The sequence below is a fragment of the Rhinolophus sinicus genome, chromosome 16, assembly GCF_057876585.1.
Source record: "Rhinolophus sinicus isolate RSI-liver-muscle chromosome 16, RSI-T2T, whole genome shotgun sequence".
NCBI classification, from domain to species: Eukaryota; Metazoa; Chordata; class Mammalia; order Chiroptera; family Rhinolophidae; genus Rhinolophus; species Rhinolophus sinicus.
The window spans coordinates 125250205-125271111 of NC_142516.1; the positions used below are offsets into that span (position 1 = coordinate 125250205).

Below are 20907 nucleotides of genomic sequence, written 5' to 3' on the forward strand. Positions count from 1 at the left end.
TCATATAGGGGTGAAGATAGCAGAAAGGGGTATGGTTTTTACGGTTTTGTTTGGGGGTTAGTCTTGAGGTTTTGTTTATATTTCTTTTTTTTAAAGAAAAGCTAATTGCAGTATTGGTATTGACAGTCATACAGTATTTTTTACAAACAAAACTATGTCACTTCTTATTAAGCAAACTCTATTTTTGTGAATTTTAGTAAACTAATTTTAGCACTCTTGATGATATATACTAGTTGAAAATGACAGTAAACACTTTCTAAGCTCTATTGCTTAGAAATTTTATTTTTATCTCAATATGTGGCCACTTCCAACTTCTTATCTTAACATCTAAGTTATTTAAAGAAAAATAGTAAATTTCAGTTGTAATAAGCCACTGGGGAGAAATTTTAAAGTTCTGTTAGATCTAAAATTATATATTTTTTCTTAAAAATATTTTATCACTTGAAATGCATCCTAATAAAAGAAAGTCTTTGAATATAAAAGTGACTAGAGTGCCTTTTCTGTATCACAGCATGATAATCTCAGCACTAAAATTCTTACATGTACCCATTATAATTAAATTAATATTTGTTTTTTTTAATATAAAGTAACATTTGTTACTCCATTAGTTTTGTATGTAATCGGCAAATACACAGCAGCTTTCAGGTTTTCTAAACAGTCTATTCACAATAAAGGTCAACTATATTTTTATGAATGGAATCGAAGTGGCAGAAGAAAGCAAAGCACAAATTAAGTGAGAATCAAGCCTGATAAATTTCTTTCCCTAGAGGCTTTAGAAAGTATTAGAAATTATATACCAGAAGAAAAGGCTGTTTGCTGAGTAACATATTTGAAATTATGGAAAGCAGGTAGGAAGGGTGAAAAATTCTTTGGCATTCAAAAAGAAAGTGAAACTGAATAGAGAATAAATAAAGAACTTCCAAATATTAAAAAGCAAATGTTTAATAAGCAGAATGAGCTTTTATTTTTATAACCTGGCAAAATCAATTGTTTCTTCATTCCCTGCCTCATCCCTATTTTGCCTGTATTCTCTGGGGGGAAAAAAAAAATTAATTTAGAAAGTAAGACCAGAAGAAAAATTAGCAGAAGCAGGAAGCAGCTACAATCGTGTAAGACACCATTGGTGTTTATTACCAGTTTTTGCAGTCTTTCTTTTAGTTTATGTATTAATTTGCTCACATCTATTTAATTTTATTTTTTTATTCTCTAATTTATGTATTAGTATAGCCACAGACTGATTTGTCATGAAAAGATATGTATTTGACCTTGCCAGATAACAATGGCTTTTCAGAGCGTAGAGTCTTGTGCTTTTCCACATAGAGTTGATCAAATGGTGGGCCCTCCCTTATACTGCCCAGTCTCCCTTCTGTCGTGTAAAAATTATGCTGCCTGTTTTTACCCTACCACTGTGAAAGCCCCTACTTAGTATAACAGTAGATACAGCTATCTCCAGGATCTTAATTTTTTAAATAATAGCTCATTACAGTGGCAGGAGTGGCAGCAAGATTGTCAAATACTTGGAAAGCCTTTGCCATCATAACTTGGAAGATGCCACTGTTTTCTCTGCTTTTTGGCTTTTCTTCTTTTCATTGCCTTTCTTCTCGTCACTTCCCTAAATTTCGGTAATTATGAAAGTAACCAACCATGTAGCAAAAAGATCAAGAGATTAATAATCAGGAAAACAGGATTTGAGTCTTTATTCTACCCCTTCCCGACTCTATGAAAACGGGTGCCACTTAACCTCACTAAGCCTTGGTTTATTTATCTGTAAAATGGAGATAATCATCAACTTCACAGATAGTCATTCTCTCACTGAAAGAATATGAAATGTCTTATAAATTGTAAATTATTGTTCAAATATTACAATTTACCTGTCACCACTGATGCTGCAGCCTGTCAGTCCTTACTTTGCTTCCTACTGCTTTGTTATCAAACATAATGGAGTTTGTGCTGAAATGGTAACGAAAAGAAGACAGGAGAGATTTGGAGGGCACAACTGATGGAGAAGGAAGTAAAGGCCAAATACTAGAATATGGTTAGAATCCTTTGACTTGTGGAGTTAGACAAATATTTCCCCAAAGATCAAGTAAAGCACAGTGGACTGAAGGGCTTTGTTATAATGGATCAAAGGGCCAAGTGGATGGCCCAGGCATTATTAATATAATTTTTCCAGAATCCTTTTGCCTGCCAACTGGATAGTTCTGCAGTCAACCAGGGTTGGTGTTACTTGAGTTAAAGAATGGCTAAGAGCACCCTAGTACAAGCAGATATGCTGTGACAAGCAATCTCAGGGAGGAAAGCCACATAAAGATAAAAAAAGGAAGGCATCAGTTGCCTTGCAAATGCTTGCTTTATTGTGGGTTTTTCTTTTTGATTACAATTTTGGCCAGGAAATGTAGCAAAAGATTAAATTGCTCTGTAAACAGTAAGAATATTTGTAGACACTGTAAAACCCAGCATAGTGCTGTTTTTTTAATTATCACTTGTATTATCTAATCTTTGGAAATAAATAGTCATTAGAAAATTACAGTTTATCCAAGATACCTGCAGTATTTTGGAGCAAAATCTGTGAATAAATATTAACGTTCTTTTTGTGTTCGTCTGTGTCTGTGTGCTATAAAAGCAACTTTGCAGCCCTCAAAATGTGAATTGCAGAGATTTAGAGGGCCGGCATTCTACACCCTTACACTTTGCCGCAGGCTATAATCGTGTGTCTGTTGTGGAGTACCTCCTACACCACGGTGCCGACGTCCATGCCAAAGACAAAGGGTACGTGTTAGAATTCAGCTGTGTGGGAGTCGTTCGCGTGAGACTCAAAAATTACTTTGATATTTTTGAAGTCTTTGATTTTTTTCCCTATTGAAAAAGTAGTGCATGCTTTTGAAAGTTTCACACATAAATTAAAACATTATAGAAATGTATAGAAAGTGAACATTCCATATCACCCCACCTCCTAGATTACAACGTTAACGTATTATGATAATCCTCCTGATCTTTTAAATACATATCCCAGTGTGTGTGCTGTGGTAGTGGTGATGGTGGTTTTAACATGCAGGATCCTTGGCAATTCACGGCAGACTGCTTAACAATTTTCTTTTTTCACCAAGTAATGTATCTTGAATTCATCTTTCCAGATCAGTACTTAACAGTTTATCTCATCCTTTTAATGCCTGTATATATTATTCTATCGCATTGTATGAATGTGTTTATATAGCTTATCATTTGTTTATCCCTTGGTTTGCTATTGAAAACTATATAATCTCTTCCAAAAAGAAGCCATCCATCCCAAAGTCATCAGTATTAATAGAAACATAATTTAATTTTTATTAAGTCAGATATTCTATATTTTTATATTAGCTTGCTAAATTATTTCTGTTTATCTAGACAGAGTTTTTAAAACAGTCATGGAAGCTACTTAGAAATACAAGAATTAAGTTTCAACTGAAATGAGCGTCCATATTCTGAGTTAATTTCATGTCACCTCCAAATACAAATAAGAAAGCACCTTTCTGTACAATTACATACCACAGTACTATAGAATTGAATTGAACAACTTAGACTTCAGTTAACCATTATGGATTTATTTATCTTTTAAAAGGGACACATCAAACATGAATATTCAATAATATTATCAAAGTACCTTAATACCATTGGAGAGCAACCATTTGTTTCTATTTCCCATTTTAGCTCTTAGTATTTTGATCTCAAAACATTAAAAATATTTAAGAAGCATTAACCTCTAAATAAAAAGGTACTTGCACCTAATTTTTGCCATTTCTTAAGTGCAACTTAAACTTAGCCTTTTAATGGACTCTTTTTTATGGGGACATTTTTTGTCCTTTTATAATAGAATGTCAGCTACCTTTTAATCAGAACTTAGAATCATCTCAGAATAGTTTGCTCATAATGAGGAAGCTAGATTTCCTCATCTAACTAGAGTTTATGGTTGGAGCCATTATTTTCCTTACTGAATACTGAAGTTTCTGTATCACTTAGATTTTGAGTTTCATTGCTTGGCATCTAAATATTTAAACCTATGCACAGAAACCAAAAATAATAACAACCAAAATCAAAAGGTAGAACTTGCCTAAATTAAGCTAATTTGCATTGTACATTTTATAAATAAGCATACAGTTTTCATTAGGAAATCCCAAATGGAAGAAAATGTGAGCAATGATAAACCAGATTATTGATTAGTTATTCCTGAAGACACTTTGTAATGTTGCTTTATATTGCCAAGATGAAACCTGAATTAAAAGTATTGTAATGGAACCTTTTTCTATGTGTGTGTATGTGTGTGTATGTGTGTGTGTGTGTGTGTGTGTGTGTGTACACACATATATATATAAAATGCCAAAACAATGTATACACATTTTAAGAAAGGAAAAAACTGTATTAAAATTGTAATATTCAATATATACCGATAACAAAAGATGAATACAAGGCATGTGTATCCATTTCTTTGGCACCCCTGGTATATATGTATATTGCTATGTAATTTATATCCATCACCAAGAAACTAAGGAAGTCCTTATGTTGAAAGGGACATTTTTGAAATTATTAATCTTTATTTAGAAATGGATGACTATATCTTCAAGGCCAGAGTATTTTTTCTTTCTAAGTGAGTTGAGTGTTCAGTACAGTCAATGCTGTAGAATATATTATTTTAATTATAAGTAGCATTTTAACTCAACAATTTGTTCAATGTCTTTAAAAGAATTTTCTTTTGTCTAGTGGCTTGGTGCCCCTTCATAATGCTTGTTCCTATGGACACTATGAGGTAGCTGAGCTTTTAGTGAGACATGGGGCTTCTGTCAACGTTGCGGACTTGTGGAAATTCACCCCTCTGCATGAAGCAGCAGCTAAAGGAAAATATGAAATCTGCAAGCTCCTTTTAAAAGTAGGTAGTTTTAAAAATTATAAATACAAAGCAATTATTAATTTTTGTGGTTAGTACATAAAATTACATCAAAGTAAATTATTCTGTTAAGTACAATAAGAGCTGTGGAGACAGCTTCCATTTTCCATATTAGGGGGATGTTTAAGTGTGATACCATGATACTTAAATAGCTTTGAGTCGTGTCTGAAGTGCCTTTCTGAACTGATTTAAGTTCAATTTGTCACCATTCGTCAATGTAGGTTTTGTAAAGAGTTGAATCAGTTTGCATTGCTTATCTAATACTAACAGTATTAATATCAGAAAACATTTGTACAAGGAGAAACAAGTTTTTCAGTCAAGTTTGATTTTTTTCTTTCTGGCTATTGTTAAACTCATTCATCATTATTAAACATAATTTAAACATATCTCTTATAAAAACTTTATTTTAATATCAGGTTTTTACTAAAGTATAAGATAATCTCTAAACAAGTTATTCATATAAATTTTGGAAGTATACATGAAATATTAGAAACCAGTAGTTATATGGAACTAATTCAATAATTTTGTGTTCTTTTTAAAGAATGTAAAAAATGACCAGACAATGTATATATGTAGTTTTCTCTATATATTTTTTTAACTAGAGAAAAACTTGTTAAATATAAATAAAACTCTTCTTCCACCATTTTTATGGTATCAAATATGTTCTTATGAGCCTTGAGACTATAACTGTATTTGATACTCATTTTTATTTTAACTGGTTAGTAAGAAATAACTTCCAGGTCACTGTGAATTCATTGTGTAGCTTGGTTTATTCCGAATTTCTCCAGTGGGCTAATAGCAGACTTTCAGGCCCATAATAAAGATTCTTGACTTTTATTTACTTTATTTCATAGGTCTATGTAATTAAACTTATAAAATCAAATTGTTGATACATTTATACCTCATTTCATGATAGATGTTAAGACTTACAAATTTTAAAATTACCCATCTTATTGATTACCTTTATAATTATGTACTTTTTCTGCCTGTGTGTCTTCCTCTTCTCACTTCTTTTTCACAATATGCATTGAATATGTAATCTTTATGTAATTGAAATCTGGTCAAAATTAACATTTTTAATGGAAAGGCCATTCTTTAAAGGAAAAGATATTTCCAAAGACAGCTGGAGTCTGAGGAAGTATATCAGATGACACATAAAACATACTCAACAGCTTTCCCCACTTCACCATCACCATTGATCCCTGAGGGTTGGGGCTTTTATTGAGAAGTAAATAGAAAACTGATCCAGTTCATTGCTACATAGGGAATTTGCAAAATTGAACAAGTATTGCCTCTGTTGTTCAAAATACACGTAGCATAGACATCTTTCCTTGGATGAGTGAAGGTGAAGTTAAAAATAAACAAACAACCTTAAGAAAGATACTATAGAAAATACATACTGGTTCTTTTTTGCAGCATGGAGCAGATCCAACTAAAAAGAACAGAGATGGAAATACCCCTTTAGATTTGGTAAAAGAAGGAGACACAGATATTCAGGACTTACTGAGAGGAGATGCTGCCTTGTTGGACGCTGCCAAAAAGGGCTGCCTGGCAAGAGTGCAGAAGCTCTGTACTCCGGAGAATATCAACTGCAGAGACACCCAGGGCAGAAACTCAACCCCTCTGCACCTGGCAGGTAAGCATCACCAGCACTTCAAGTCTCATAGTCCTTTCTTTGATACTTAATACAAATTACCAGGAGATGAAAGAAATGCTGAGCATAACGAGTACTATTTAGTAAAATGCTTTTGATTGACAATTTTTTTATATAATTATTGTAAAGGCTTTTAATTATGTGGTAATAGTATTAGCTTATGAAGCAAGAAGTATTGAACTTTAACATTTTCTGGTCCTTATTATTTATACACACACACACACTATTTTTTCTTTTAAGCTGACATGTGTGCCTTTTTTCACTCTTAATAGCAGGCTACAATAACCTGGAAGTAGCTGAATATCTTCTAGAGCATGGAGCAGATGTTAATGCCCAAGACAAAGGTGGTTTAATTCCTCTTCATAATGCAGCATCCTATGGGGTAAGCATGCTAAAGTTCAAGTTTAGAAAACTTCACTGGCATTTACTGCTTTATTAAGTATATACTATGCAGGAGTAAGTAGATATCTAACCAATAGTGTGATTGAGCACAATTATAATCTTCTATTCAGAATGTTTCTAGCCTTCCCAGTTAAGCTTAACTATCTTGGCCAAGTACCATGCTTTTTGTAGCTTTTTGGTCTCTTCAACATTATCTACCACAATGATAGGTGTGTAATGGCTGCTCAGTTAATATTGATTGATCCAGGTAATAAATCTTAACTCTACCTCAAGTAGATTTTAGAAACTGTAACAGCCAGGAGGCTTCTTTTTAGACATGGGGATTGTGGTTGCTTCTGTTGATCGTCAACTTTTTAAAAACATTCAAGTATATGGTTGAGCTGTTACTACATATCATTTGCTAGAGTGTGAATGACCAGCTAAAGCCCTGCAGTGAAAGGCCAGAGTCATTCTCTCAAAGCACTGTAACTGTAAGCAACAGCTGGAGAGGAAGGGGAATGGATTCCACAGCTGTGGTGCCATGTGCTGAAACTGACTGCCTGGGAGTCACCAAGGCCCACTTCAAGCCTAATGAATCACACAGGAATAAAATGAAAGCTCATGCGCTTGTCTGTTCATCCACTTAGTCCCTATTTGACTGTAACAATCTGCAGATGCCAGATTGTACACACCAGAGAGCTTCTCACAGTGGGAATCACTACTGATGAGGACAGTTTCTGCATTTGCCAAAGCCTGACAAACTACAAGTAAAAACTAGTCACCATGATTTCCGTATTCTCTTACTCTCTTCTTCCTTGCCCTTCATTAAATTCAGGCCCTCGTAGTCTTTTTACATTGTATTTATCATTTAAAGCATTTTGTGTTGCACCTGGGTTCTGAAACCATGTTAAGTGGACTCTGTCTCCAGGGAACATTCCAAGAGCTCAGTTCCTTTTCTAGACCTTCTAGTTCAATACTTTGTTCATATATTGTATGGAGCTGGGCTCTAGCTTGTTTATTGCATTTGTCAGCCTTAAATTTCAGTTCCCATTTTTGCCCCAGTGGTGCAGCTATTCAAAAGACTAAGAATTGTGATTTTAGCATACGTGGGTAGTAATATACTCCTTTCTCTTTATTGCTCTTTTAGAGGTTTCTCAGCAAATTTAAAAAGCATGTAATTGGCTTCTCCAAGCATAAACTATGAATTCAATATAAAAAAAGTTTAATAGTATATACCATATATGTAATTTATTTTACACACACACATAATTTTCTTTGGTCTAATTTTGGAAGCCTGTACAAATTAGTCTACCAAATTGTTATTCTGACAATATACGTAGAAAGAGAATAAAATTAATCATCAGAAACACAATTTAAATATCCTATAACCTTACTATGGAGAAGCTTCAAATTATTCCATGCTTTTAGATTAACTGAACAAAAATAACTGTTCTTTTCAACATATATCCTTTGAATAAGGGAGATAAATTACTAGGTTTTGTTTTAAGTGATTTTGATAGTACCACAGATGGTACCTATTTTTATCTTTTGTTTGAAGATCAGTTTTATAATGATAGTGTATCAGTCATATTCCCAAAAAGATCACAAAACACAGCCTGTTCTCAGAAGCCCTAATCTAATTATGCTCCTTTTTTTTTGGTCTTTATATTGTCAAAGTCAATTTGGAAGCTTTAGTTGTCTGATTTGTATTTTTCTAATAAGTTTCCTTCTCTTTGTTTTCTGAAATTACCTTTCCTAAAATTAATAAGAATTTGTATTATATTTTTTAAAAGCTTTAATACTACCTTAGAAAAAAGTGCCTTTTCTTTTTGAAGTGTCCAAGAGAGCGAAGACTGTCTTAAGGACAATAGGAAGAAATAATGCCCTAAATCCCATCTTGGGATATTTCTGTCTTTCCCTTCCTCATCTCTTCCCATTCTCATGAAAGTCAGCTTCACATGACTCAATATATTGTAGTTGAGCAACAGCATAAGTTAGAAATATTCTTAGCAGATAATGTGCTTCAGAGTTTGTCGCGTCCAGCACAACACGGGCAGTGAGGGTGCGAGAAGGGGCGGTTTGGGTTAAGTTTTTAAGAAAGAAAGAAACAGAGACTTAATGCAGTTAAATCTCTCCGAAGGCCAGGGGTCTCTCAGTCTGAGGACTGGAGCCCAGAATAAGACTGACTGAAGGTTTTTATTGATAGGTATACAAAAACAAGAAAGTAACATTGTTTCTTACACGGTCTGTGAGACTCATACATCATAGCAGAAAAATGTTTATTCCAATCACCCTTTATCTATAAACAGCCGAAGCACAAGGTCCCATGATGTCTTACCCAAGGTACGTACCTTTTCAGGGTCAAGTCTCTCATACTGTAACAGCTCCGTTGAGATAAGTGGAGAGAACTGATCTTTGTTGTCCTCATGACTTCTCTCACAAACAGGTGCCAGGGAAAAGGCAGAGCCGGCAACAGCTTTTCCCAGGCAGGGGAAAGGGGAGGCAAGGCCCCTTCCCATATTTTTCTAAGGCAGCTCATCGGGGGTCCCCACTCGGTTCCACCTGGCTTAGGTTGTATCTCCTGTGAGATATCTTACCCGTCTTTGGCTGCAAACCATCTTTTGGGGACCAGACAGAGAGACATAAGGTATAAACACAAGGATGGAACAGAGTCCCAGAAAGGCACAGTCTTACAGACTCTTCTTTCCTTAAGGAAAGACACGGGGGACAGTTGGCTAGGCTGTTGTGTGACTATAAGAGTTAATTATAAAAAGTAATCAAGTTATGCCAGGAAGTGTATTCATAAAGAACACAGATGTGCCAATTGCACAAAATTATAGAATACTGGAGTTGAAATGGATTTCAGAAATACTTTAGTGGTAACCAAACTAGTATCCCTAAATGTGTTTATAAGAATAAAGTTATTTTTATTATTCTCAAAAGCCTAATCGTATCAGCATTACCTTTGCATAGTCTTAAGCTTATTTTATAAGGACTTTTGGGAAGAAGCTGAAACCTTTTGCTATACAGAACTTGTTATTTGAAAGAACCTACTCTCCCTGAAACTTTCTCCTACCTTGTTTTTCATAGTCCTGCCTCTCTTTAGTTCTTCTGCAGTTCTTATTGCCCCTTTTGTCTTCCGCTCTCCTTTCCAAAATGCCGTTCTCAAGGTTTCATCAAACCCCTGGTGATTATCTTTCTGTATGCCTTTTTTGCCCCAGTGGTGCCAGGCACTTAGGTGGTTATTCAATAAATGTTTGGTTGGTGGGTGAGTGGGTAAGAGAAGAAGTGAACAAATAAATGACGCCCTCCTGTCTGTGTCTTTTGTGTCAGACCATTTGCAAAGCATCACTACTTTGGTACTTTACTTCAAAAGCTATGTACCCCAAGTGAACCTTATCTTTCTTATAGCTTAATTCCTACTTAAACTTACGCTACTCAATTTCTGTTGATTGGTACTACATTTGGTACTGTTTGGTTGTGTGTTGTTTTCCCAAAGGCTGAAGAAAGAACATTGAGAAGCTTTGACATGAGTATTTCAATAAATAGATAGATTGCAATGGGTTAGAAGAGAAATGGAAAGATAAGAGAAGCAGTAGGTATAGAATGCTTGTTTGAGAAGTTCAGCAGACAGATTAGACCATTAATAGGAGGTTTGGAGTCAGGTCACAGTTACATTTTATGTGTTTGTTTTTCAAAGAGACCCAAACATGTTAGAAGGCTGAATAAAAAATTTTAAATGCTCCCATGAATAATTAGAATTACAGGGTGAAAAAATAATTCTGAAACTGATATTTTGGAAGAGGCAAGGAAAGATGGAGTCCAAAATACAGGGAGGGGGTGGGATAAATATTTTTTACAGAATAAACTTCTAGTAAGAATGAGAATAGTGACGTAAAGGGAATGAAATGTTAAATAAAAGCAAGTGTATGTGATGGAACTTTACCAAATCATCTCATTCTTAACTCTTCTCATTCTTTTATTTTTCTTCAGCATGTGGACATAGCAGCATTATTGATAAAATACAACACGTGTGTAAATGCAACAGATAAGTGGGCATTTACTCCTCTTCATGAAGCAGCCCAAAAGGGAAGGACGCAGTTATGTGCCCTCCTCCTAGCACATGGTGCAGATCCAACTATGAAGAACCAAGAAGGTCAGACACCGTTAGATCTGGCAACAGTAAGTCCCGATTTCAAAATATTCAGAATTGCTTATTATACTTTCAGAGATGACATTAAATCCCAGGGCTTAACAGCTTTAGCTTTAGTAGTGCAAATGTCACTTAGAATAAAACAAATTTCCTTCCTTCTGAAATTTCTTAAATTTGCTTTTTTTATATAATTCAAAAGTCTGTTAAGTAGTAAGTTAGCTTAATTCACTTTGCCATACTTAACTTGGAGGAGAAAGATGCATCATAGAAAAACACGTACGTAGTATATCCTGAAAGAATTATATTTAGTGCAATACCTCACACCTTCTATATTTGCATATTATTGTAGAGAACTGATGTTCATGATAGTTTACCTGAGGCTTTGAGGTCGTCAAAGAACAATGAACTGGCCAGTGTATTACTCTTCTGAAGATGGAAAAATAAATTGATATACTGCAGAAATATTTTCAAAACCAAGAATTAAGTTGTTGTGGTTAAATATTATTTAACTACAAAATTAAACACAGCATCATCTTCCCTGAACCTTCTGAAAATCAGAGAGTTACTGTATACACACACACACACATATATATATATATACACACACACACAATAATTTATAATTTTTTAAGCCAGAAATACATTCTGTTTCATATGTCTGTTGCTAAGTAATAAACACTTAGTGAGTGGTTTACTATAGTGATTTCTTACTTCTCACAGTTCTGTGCGTTGACTGGGTTCAGGTAGGTAGTTCTGCTATTTGTACACTTACTGGGACCTCAGCTGGGACCTCAGCTGAGGCTGCCATGTCTAAATGGCCTTTCCTCCTATGGGGACTCTCTCATAGTATGCCATCACTCAGTACCGCAAACTTCTTTACAGCACAGAGGAGACGATGGCTGCTGAGAGAGAAAAAGTAGAAGCTGCCAATCTTAGACAGCCTGGCCCAGAAGCCTCAAAACATCACTTCCTCTGCATTCTGTTGGTCACAGCAACTCACAGGCAACCCAGATTCCTGGGAAGGGAAATAGACAACTACCTCTTGATGGAAGGAGTGTCATGCGTGTACACGGAGGAAGGAATTAATGGCTGGCTGTCTTTGGAGGCTATCTCCCACATCCCCTAATCACAGTCATGCCTAACAAACTATGAAGTTCATGAATAAGCTAGCCAAGTTAAAGTTCTATGCCTTTCAATTTTTAATTGTACATTAAATTAAGTATGCATTAAATAACTGAACAAAAGTTATTGTCGTTGTTTAAGCATAAACAAAACATGGAAACTCCTTCTAAAGAAGAGATTGAAAATCAACACTCTGAAATGTTCTTTTTTTAATGAAAGATGAAATATTTCATTTTTTAACTCAATTCAAATCTTTATTAACTTACATCTCCTTTAAATGCACATGAAATCAGTATGAACAATTGTGTGCACACTTTTCACTTACTGTTAAAAAAGCACTTTGAGTAAGCAACATAGTCCACATTGTTAGATGTTTTTTTCATAATTCTTTGTGTGTGTGTGTGTGTTTGGTGAGAATATGATCTACTTTCAGCATAATAGTACATAATACAGTATTCTTAACTATAGTCACCAAGCTGTACATTAAATGTTCAAAAAATGAATTTTTTGTTTAATTACATTGTTTCTCATTTCTAACTGCTGGAACTTCTGAAACTCTTTGGAGCTGTGGATCAGAGAAGGAAAGAAGAAAAGATTATTAAAAACAAATAGGAGATAATGAGGCATTTATTAAAGAAAAAATTCACAAAGCACTTGGTCCTTGGTAAAAAACTTATTACTTTACAATGTAATATTTTTCTGTTTTTTTTATTATTGTTTTTAGGCTGACGATATCAGAGCTTTGCTGATAGATGCCATGCCTCCAGAGGCCTTACCGACCTGTTTTAAACCTCAGGCTACCGTAGTAAGTGCCTCTCTAATCTCACCAGCATCCACCCCATCCTGCCTGTCTGCTGCCAGCAGCATAGATAACCTCACCGGCCCGTTAGCAGAATTGGCAGTAGGAGGAGCGTCCAACGCAGGGGATGGCGCTGCGGGCACAGAAAGGAAGGAAGGAGAAGGTGAGTATATCCCACGAAAAGCGTGTGTGGTTCTTGGCTTTTGTTTTTATAATTACAGAGTCACTTTTTTCTACTGGTAATTTGTGAACACCTCACAGATACCTTATCTGTAAGTTTTCATCTACACAACAACTTACAAGAAATACATCTTAATAGAATAAGTTTCTTGGTTTCAACATTGTTCTGATGTATATCCCAGTACATGCATTTCCTACTGTAGTGTCTTATTGAACTACTGAGTGAGTCTTATTCCTGAAATACATCAGGAAAAAACAGAGATGTAAGGAATGAAAACTGAAATGATAGCAGGTAAATCGGAATTTTATATCCACTGTTAAATATTTCACAGTAAAAAGACTACTGATTTCATAAAGATAAACTCTCCTTTTACTTCTCAACCGAATTCAGAAATAACTTGAAGCATCTGAATGAAATTTACGATTATTTTACACTGTGGAAAATCATCTGAACAGCCAAGCGTGTCATAGAGCCGTGGCTTTGAGAAACACTAGAACTTCCGTTAGATTGATAAACTGTTTTCTGAGAAACTTTAATATATGTCTGTTTTAGTTGCGGGTCTTGACATGAATATCAGCCAATTCCTAAAAAGCCTTGGTCTTGAACACCTTCGGGACATCTTTGAAACAGAACAGGTAAGCTCTCTTTATGTAGTTGAGTCTTTTTAATTAAATATTGAGTTATTTTTCACTCATTTCTTTTTTGCTTCAACCGCTATTTTTAAAACCCACAACAATTTCCTAAAGAAGCCAAGGGAATCCAGTATTTTATACCTGTCCCCCAAAGTGCCTAACAGGTGATAGGAGTCTTTATTATTTTGTTATATCATTATATGCAGTCTGGGTCTATATGTTTTATTACATGTCAAAACTTAGGCCATGAACTATCTCAAAAGAATGTTTTCAAAATCTTCATTATTTTGTTTCCAAAAAGTGTTGGAACTATTATTCATTTCATTATTATTTTTTGTCACTTTTTACGGAGGACATGATTCTTTATATAGAAAATCCTAAAGACTACACCAAAAAAACTATTAGAAACAAACAAATACAGTAAAGTTGCAAGATACAAAATCAATGTGCAATAATCCATTGCATTCCTTTATACTAACAATCAAATTTCATGAAAAGAAATGAAAAAAAAAACAGTTATTTTTGCAATTGCAACAAAAATAATAAAATACTTAGGAATACACTTAACAAAGGATGTGAAGAACCTATACACTGAAAACTATAAGACAGTAAAAGATATTGAAAGAGACACAACAAATAGATATTCCATGTTCATGGATTGGAAGAATCAATATATCATGTTTTCCCCAAAAATAAGACCTACCTGGACAATCAGCTCTAATGCGTCTTTTGGAGCAAAAATTAACATAAGACCTGGTATTATATTATATTATTATTATACTGGGTATTATATTTATATAATACCCAGTCTTATAGTAAAATAAGATTGGGTCTTGCTTGTATTAATTTTTGCTCCAAAAGACGCATTAGAGCTGATTGTCTGGCTAGGTCTTATTTTCAGGGAAATACAGTAGTTAAAATGGCCATATTACCCAAAGCAATATACAAATTCAATTGCAATCCCCATCAAAATCCCAATGGCATTTTTTAAGGAAGTAGACCAGAAGTCATCAGATTTGTATGGAACCACAAAAGACCCTAAATAGCCAAAGCAATCCTAAGAAAAAAGAACAAGGCTGGTGGTATCACACTCCTCGACTTCAATTTATACCACAAAGCGAGAATAATCAAAACTTTATTATCGATGTGACTAGACTCCACTTGGAATCAATGAGAAATTTTTGTGTTAAATATTTAGCAATAGCTTCATTAAGCAGTTGTGCATTAAATTGGAACAAAGTAATACGTGGACAGTGTACCTTTTTAAAATTGCCCCTTTTTGAAGTTTTTGCTGTCTGGTTAGAGTCTAAAATGTTGAACCAAAACTTGGCAATATACTTAAAGAGACCTACCTTAGTTTTTGGATACATGTTAAGTGTCTGTGAAGGTCTTAGTATGTAGTCATCATTAGGGTGTTTGTGAATTAAGATCCTTCTCTTTGTTATTCCGTTTTTATACAGGATAATAAGTTTTTAACTTATTACTATTTGATCTTATTACCATGGTCAATGTTAAATATTGAATAATAATTTCACAATATATACAAATACTGAATCATGAACACCTGAAATTAATGTTATATATCAATTATGTCTCAATAAAAAAAGATTAAAGATGAATAATAGGTTCCTGACTTTAACTATTTACATACATAGAATCGTAGAATGGGAAAGGTCCTTAGAGATTATCAAGCCCTTCTTCTAGATATAGGAATTACCATTTTAACATCCACATGGGAAAAGAATGTGTTACAATTTGGGCAGGTATAATAAAATGTTTGTAATTTGACATGTGCCATCATCTGCCCCCAAGTATTATCCATTGATCTTATGTTTATATTTACCCTGTTTTGCACAGAAATCTATCGCTTGTCTGCATATGTATTAGTTTCATAGGGCTGCCTACTAGATTACCACAAACTTGGTGTCTTCAACAACAGAAATTTATTTCCTCACAGTCCTGGAGGCCTGAAGTTCAAAATCAAGGTGTCAGCAGGGCTATACTCCCTACAAAGGCTCTAGGGGAGAATCTGTCCCATGCTTCTAGCTTTTAGTGGTTGAGGGCCCCTTTGGCTTGTGGCTACATGAGTCCAATCTCTGCTTCCATCTTCAGGGTGCCTTCTCTGCATCTGTCTTCTCTTTTGTGTGTCTCTTGTAAGGACACTTGCATGGAATTTAAGGCCTACCCATGTAGTCCTAAATGATCTCCTCATCTTAAGATCTTTAACTTAATTACATCTGCAAAGATGTAACAAAAGTTTGGCAAATAAGATCCTTTATAAGTTTGGGGGTTAGAACGTGGACATATATTTTTGAGGTCCACCATTCAGCTCACTACAACATAATGTAGCTCTTCATTAGATATATTTCTAAGACCTAGTCAACTTATCATGGACTAACCCTTCCAACCGCCCACCTCTACAAAGTTTCTTCTATTTTAGGATAAATATATCTTCTTTTTCAATTCTTCTTTATATGGACAGAGTTTCCAAATTCTTCACTATCCTCTTTGCTCCTCTCTGGTTTCTTTGTAGGCTTATAGTCAATTTGGAGTTCCTTAAAACCTCAGGTTTTTCTCATACACTATTTTTCTAATATCTTACCTTTTTGTTGTTTTTTTTTTTAGCTAATGTCTATATTGTTTATTGTAGTTCATCTTTAATGCTCTTAATGAACAAAAAAGTTGAGTAAGAATAGCAGTGGACGGAAAGAAGACCTTAATTCTGATTATTCTTTCCCTTTTACAAGCTGTGTAACATTGGGTAAAGCGTTTACCCTATCACTGTCCTTACCTGTAAAATATAATAATACTTTCAAATGTCCAGATAGTTAAAATTCCCATTAATACTGTACTTCTGTGCCAATTTTTAAAATATGCTTTGATGAAACTTCAGACAAGTTTTCTGACTGGTGGTGAGGACTTTAGACTGCTATAATAATTTCCTTTTCCTTTAAGCTTCACCTACCATTGATTCACCCTCTGGTTTGGAAATTCCTTTTTTTTAATTAAAGTTTATTGGGGTGACAATTGTTAGTAAAGTTACATAGATTTCAGGTGTACAATTCTGTATTACATCATCTATATATCACATTGTGTGTTCACCACCCAGAGTCAGTTCTCCTTCCATCACCATATATTTGACCCCGTTTACCTTCGTCTTCCACCCTCCTCCCCCTTACCCTCTGGTAACCACTAAAAAATTATTGTCTATGTCTATCAGTTTTTGTCTCTTTGTCATGATTTCACTGATACGTATGTGGGATATAAAACTGAAAACAGCAATGCTTTGGAAAATTTTTATGAGAATATCCTAAATCATAACAATCTTTTTCCCCATTATTTTATCACTGAAGGTATTAAAGCTGTTTAAAAGCATTATCCTCTGCTGTAGCCGTACTCCAGCCCTATCACTTCTTCCCAAATTATGTCCACACATGATTCATACATCTTTGCCTGATAAAACAAAGACCCTAATTCAAACAACTCCAAGTGACTGCTGAAAGTTTTTCAAAGGATTTCAGTTTCTACTCTTTCAGTTTACATCATAATTTTTTTTCTTTTTTTACCTTACATACTTAGCATTTCCGTAACTGATTTCCTGTTGCATGGTTAATCTCATTTTATTGATTTTTAATAGTTTAAGTGTTTAGTCTTAGTCGGTCCTTATGACAGCTTATCCTGGTTTCATCTGTTTCGTTTTTATCTTTGTCACTGCAGTTTTATTCTGAATAAATGGTTCCATTGATTTTCTTTTTGCCAGAATAATTTCTATATTCTTTTTTTTTATCAATATGTTGACTATTCTACGTAATGTATATTACCTGGTACAGATCCTTTCCTCCAGACAAATGATATTCATTACCTTTCTATTGAACTGCATTTGTCGTCTGGACCAGTCATCAAGCAATCAAGTTCATTTTTATTTTAACTGCAAGTGTTACTTGATTAGCTTTCAGTTATAGAGCAATGAATTTTGTAACCCTTTTCATAACTTACCCATAGAATTTTATCCCATTAATATTCTGTATCAGGCTAATAACACGTGATGATGTTCAAGATATTTGTGTAGTGAGGGAAGGAGTGAGCATGCCTGTGTTCTACCCAGTTAATTCACTCCGTTTAGCTTAAGCCAGAGAGTCATTCTGCTTCCTTAGATGCTTTGCCATATAATATCTTACTGCTTCTGTTCCTACTCATGGATACTTCTTTCCCAATGGAATAAGGAATGCAGTTATTTTATTTCTGGTCCCAGGAAAACTTTCTTCAGAGTGTCATAACCTCACCTCTTCATAGTTATTCTCTCAGCAGTCTCTTGACTTGTTTGACATATATACTTTGCCAAGTTCTATATTAAATAATAAGTACCTGTGTCCTTTATAGTTAATTAAACATAGTACTAGTGTCACTTTGGCCCTTTCTTTATAATGTAGCTCCCTGACTAGAATACTTTTTCTATGGGAATGTCCAATTTGATTTATATTGCAATTCCTGGAACATAAATACTATGAAATATTCCTTGTGGACATACTTATGGTCAACCTATATATTTTCATGAAAAGTGACCACATAAATTTTTATTTCAAATTCTTAAAGACAAAGTCATGGGCTTAAGTAAATTCATTGTGAACATGGCTGTACAGTTAGTTCTAATAACTGTTACTCTAGCCTGCAACCTTTTAAGCCCAAGTAAAAAGAAAGGCCTTTTTCATTAAACCTCTCATTTGTCCCTCCACCCTAGATAAAATGAGCAAATCTGAGAAACAAATGGCAGCCTTTCTTGAAGTAACATTTGCTTTAGCTGCAAGATACAGCTGATACATGGATAATCTGTACTTTAAAGATTATAATTTGATTTTCATGTGTGCTAGATATAAATAACTAGCCCAACAAATTTGTGATTTCCTGGCTATAACTAAGTTAATACATTTTTTTAATGATTTAATTTAATGATAACTTTCAGAAAAATATTTCTAGCAGTATAAAAGCCCTGAGTCTTGGAGCAACATGTCTAAAATCTAACTGCTCTACTTCCAGATATTTAATTTCTTTTATTGATACAATAATCTCATATTCACCCAGCTTCAGAGTTTTAGAATAATCTTTACTCCTGTACCTTTTTTCCCTCTTAACTATTTCCTTTTACCGGGCCCTGTCCTCTCTCCCTTTGAAGTTGCTTTTTCCGATTCATTGCTCCCACTCCACTCCCGTCATCTTATTCACTGTTGCGTGCTCTTCCAAATCTGCCCTTCATAGTGCCTCCACTGGCGTTATGTCGTGTCTCCTCAGACACAGCTTTGATTGTGTTACTCTGCTGAAAAGGCTTCCTCGGACCTTTAGATAGTATCTTACCCTGGTGTGTAATGCCCATTGAGATCTGCCCTCGGCCTGCTGCTCTGTCCGTCCCTGCTGTTATTCTTTATAAACATCATACTCTAACCATTTTCAACTTCCGGACTTAGTGTCTCTCAAATATTCTATATTATCTTACTTGATTTTTCCCTTGCATTGTCTTAAACACTGTTCCCTCTTAACTCTGCCTGATTAACTCCTACCTTTTAGCTAAATTATTGCCCGCTTCTAAGAACATTTCCTGACTCCCTGCCTGGTCCTTCCTTCCTCCCCAGCCCTACTTACAGCCTCGACCAAGTAGGTAACCTTCCTGAGAGTTCCCATAGGGATTCCTCCAAAACATTTCCCAGCCTTTACCATGTTTTTGTGTTTTCTTTTTATCACCTTGGTATAGGAAATAGCATGGACTTTGGTGGTAGTACTTCGTTTCCTGGCCCCACTCTTGTACTACCATTTTGTACCAGTTACTTAACCTTCTGAGCTATCGTGGGTTGTTTTCAGAATGAAATGAAATGTTTAATAAAGTTATTTTTTTGGAAATATCTAACATATAGAAGATACTCATTAAACATGTATGAATGAATGAACAAATAAACATAAATCTGAATTCTCTAGCTTGCCATTTAAGGTTTTTCCATTGGTAAAACTTGATAAATACGGGACAAAGTGGGTACCATGTAAGTCAAAGAAACTAAATTTAATGTTTAGTTATATTAGCTTTCTAGTAATCATGTCTTTTGAGACATACAAGCTAAGGAAAGAGAAATGGCACTACATCTCAGCTCTTCTGTGTGTGAGTTTTCTGACTGCCCTGAGCCTTGGTTTCCTCCTAAGGACATTAACAGTACTTCATGGGTCATTGTGAGGATTAAATGAGCTATTCATTTTATGATTGGGGCTATATAATGAACAAATATATTACATTCACCGTTTCTTCTCTAGAACCTTGGAGAGAATATGATGTTTTGCTGCCTGGTTTCTGCTTCTTCTGATAGGCACTATATGTGTCAGTTCAGAAAAGCTAAAGGAGTCTTTGAATTAAAGCTACCACATAGATAAGAGACCCTATTTTTGTGTCAACCCTTATTTGAACTGAAGTTTAGAATATTCAGAGGGGAAAATAATGGGATATCCATAATGTAGTAAACCCTGTACCTGGTTTCCAGATTGTATTAAAATCACATCTAGCTAAAAATGTAAAGGCTCCTATTATATTGTGAACTATTCTGTCTCAAAGATGTGTATTTCAGAACTGTTGCTTTTTAAAAGCTCTGCTGAAAACTTCCTTTGGGTGATTGGAAGTGAATTGCCCATTTTGTGCAATGAAGCGATTATTTCTTAAATGGCCATTTAGGAGCAATATAGTAAATTATTTCCAAAGACTGAGTGATGAATGCTTCTGTGCTGAGAAGATCAGACTCATTATATAATATTTCATCCTGACAGTAAAAATCAGCAGAGCTCCAGGCCTAATTTGTCAGTTTTTTAAAATGTTATGTGCAAGTGTGAAGGTAGAGAAGCTATGGATAGAAAAAAAAAATATCTCATTTGAGTTGGGAAAAGGGTGTCTTTAAAAGGATTTTTCAGTTTCCCAAGGAAAGAGAAAATCAAAGCTAATCTTGGGAAGTAGTATTTGGATTGTCACAGGGCCGGCTTCTAAACTGGAAAATTGCATGTTCAGCCCTCAAAAAATGAGGTCACCCAAGATTTCACCATGT

At 34.7% G+C, this 20907-nt stretch overlaps 1 protein-coding gene across 1 annotated transcript in view; it reads left to right on the forward strand.

The window, feature by feature from the left end:
* TNKS (tankyrase) overlaps nt 1-20907 on the forward strand; it is a 191602-nt gene that overhangs the window by 155915 nt on the left and 14780 nt on the right. Inside the window, exons 14-20 of the mRNA XM_019750527.3 lie at nt 2624-2769; nt 4735-4900; nt 6335-6554; nt 6845-6954; nt 10947-11135; nt 12953-13190; nt 13761-13843. Of these exons, the coding sequence (XP_019606086.2) occupies nt 2624-2769; nt 4735-4900; nt 6335-6554; nt 6845-6954; nt 10947-11135; nt 12953-13190; nt 13761-13843 (1152 nt within the window). The remainder of the gene's footprint in view (nt 1-2623; nt 2770-4734; nt 4901-6334; nt 6555-6844; nt 6955-10946; nt 11136-12952; nt 13191-13760; nt 13844-20907) is intronic.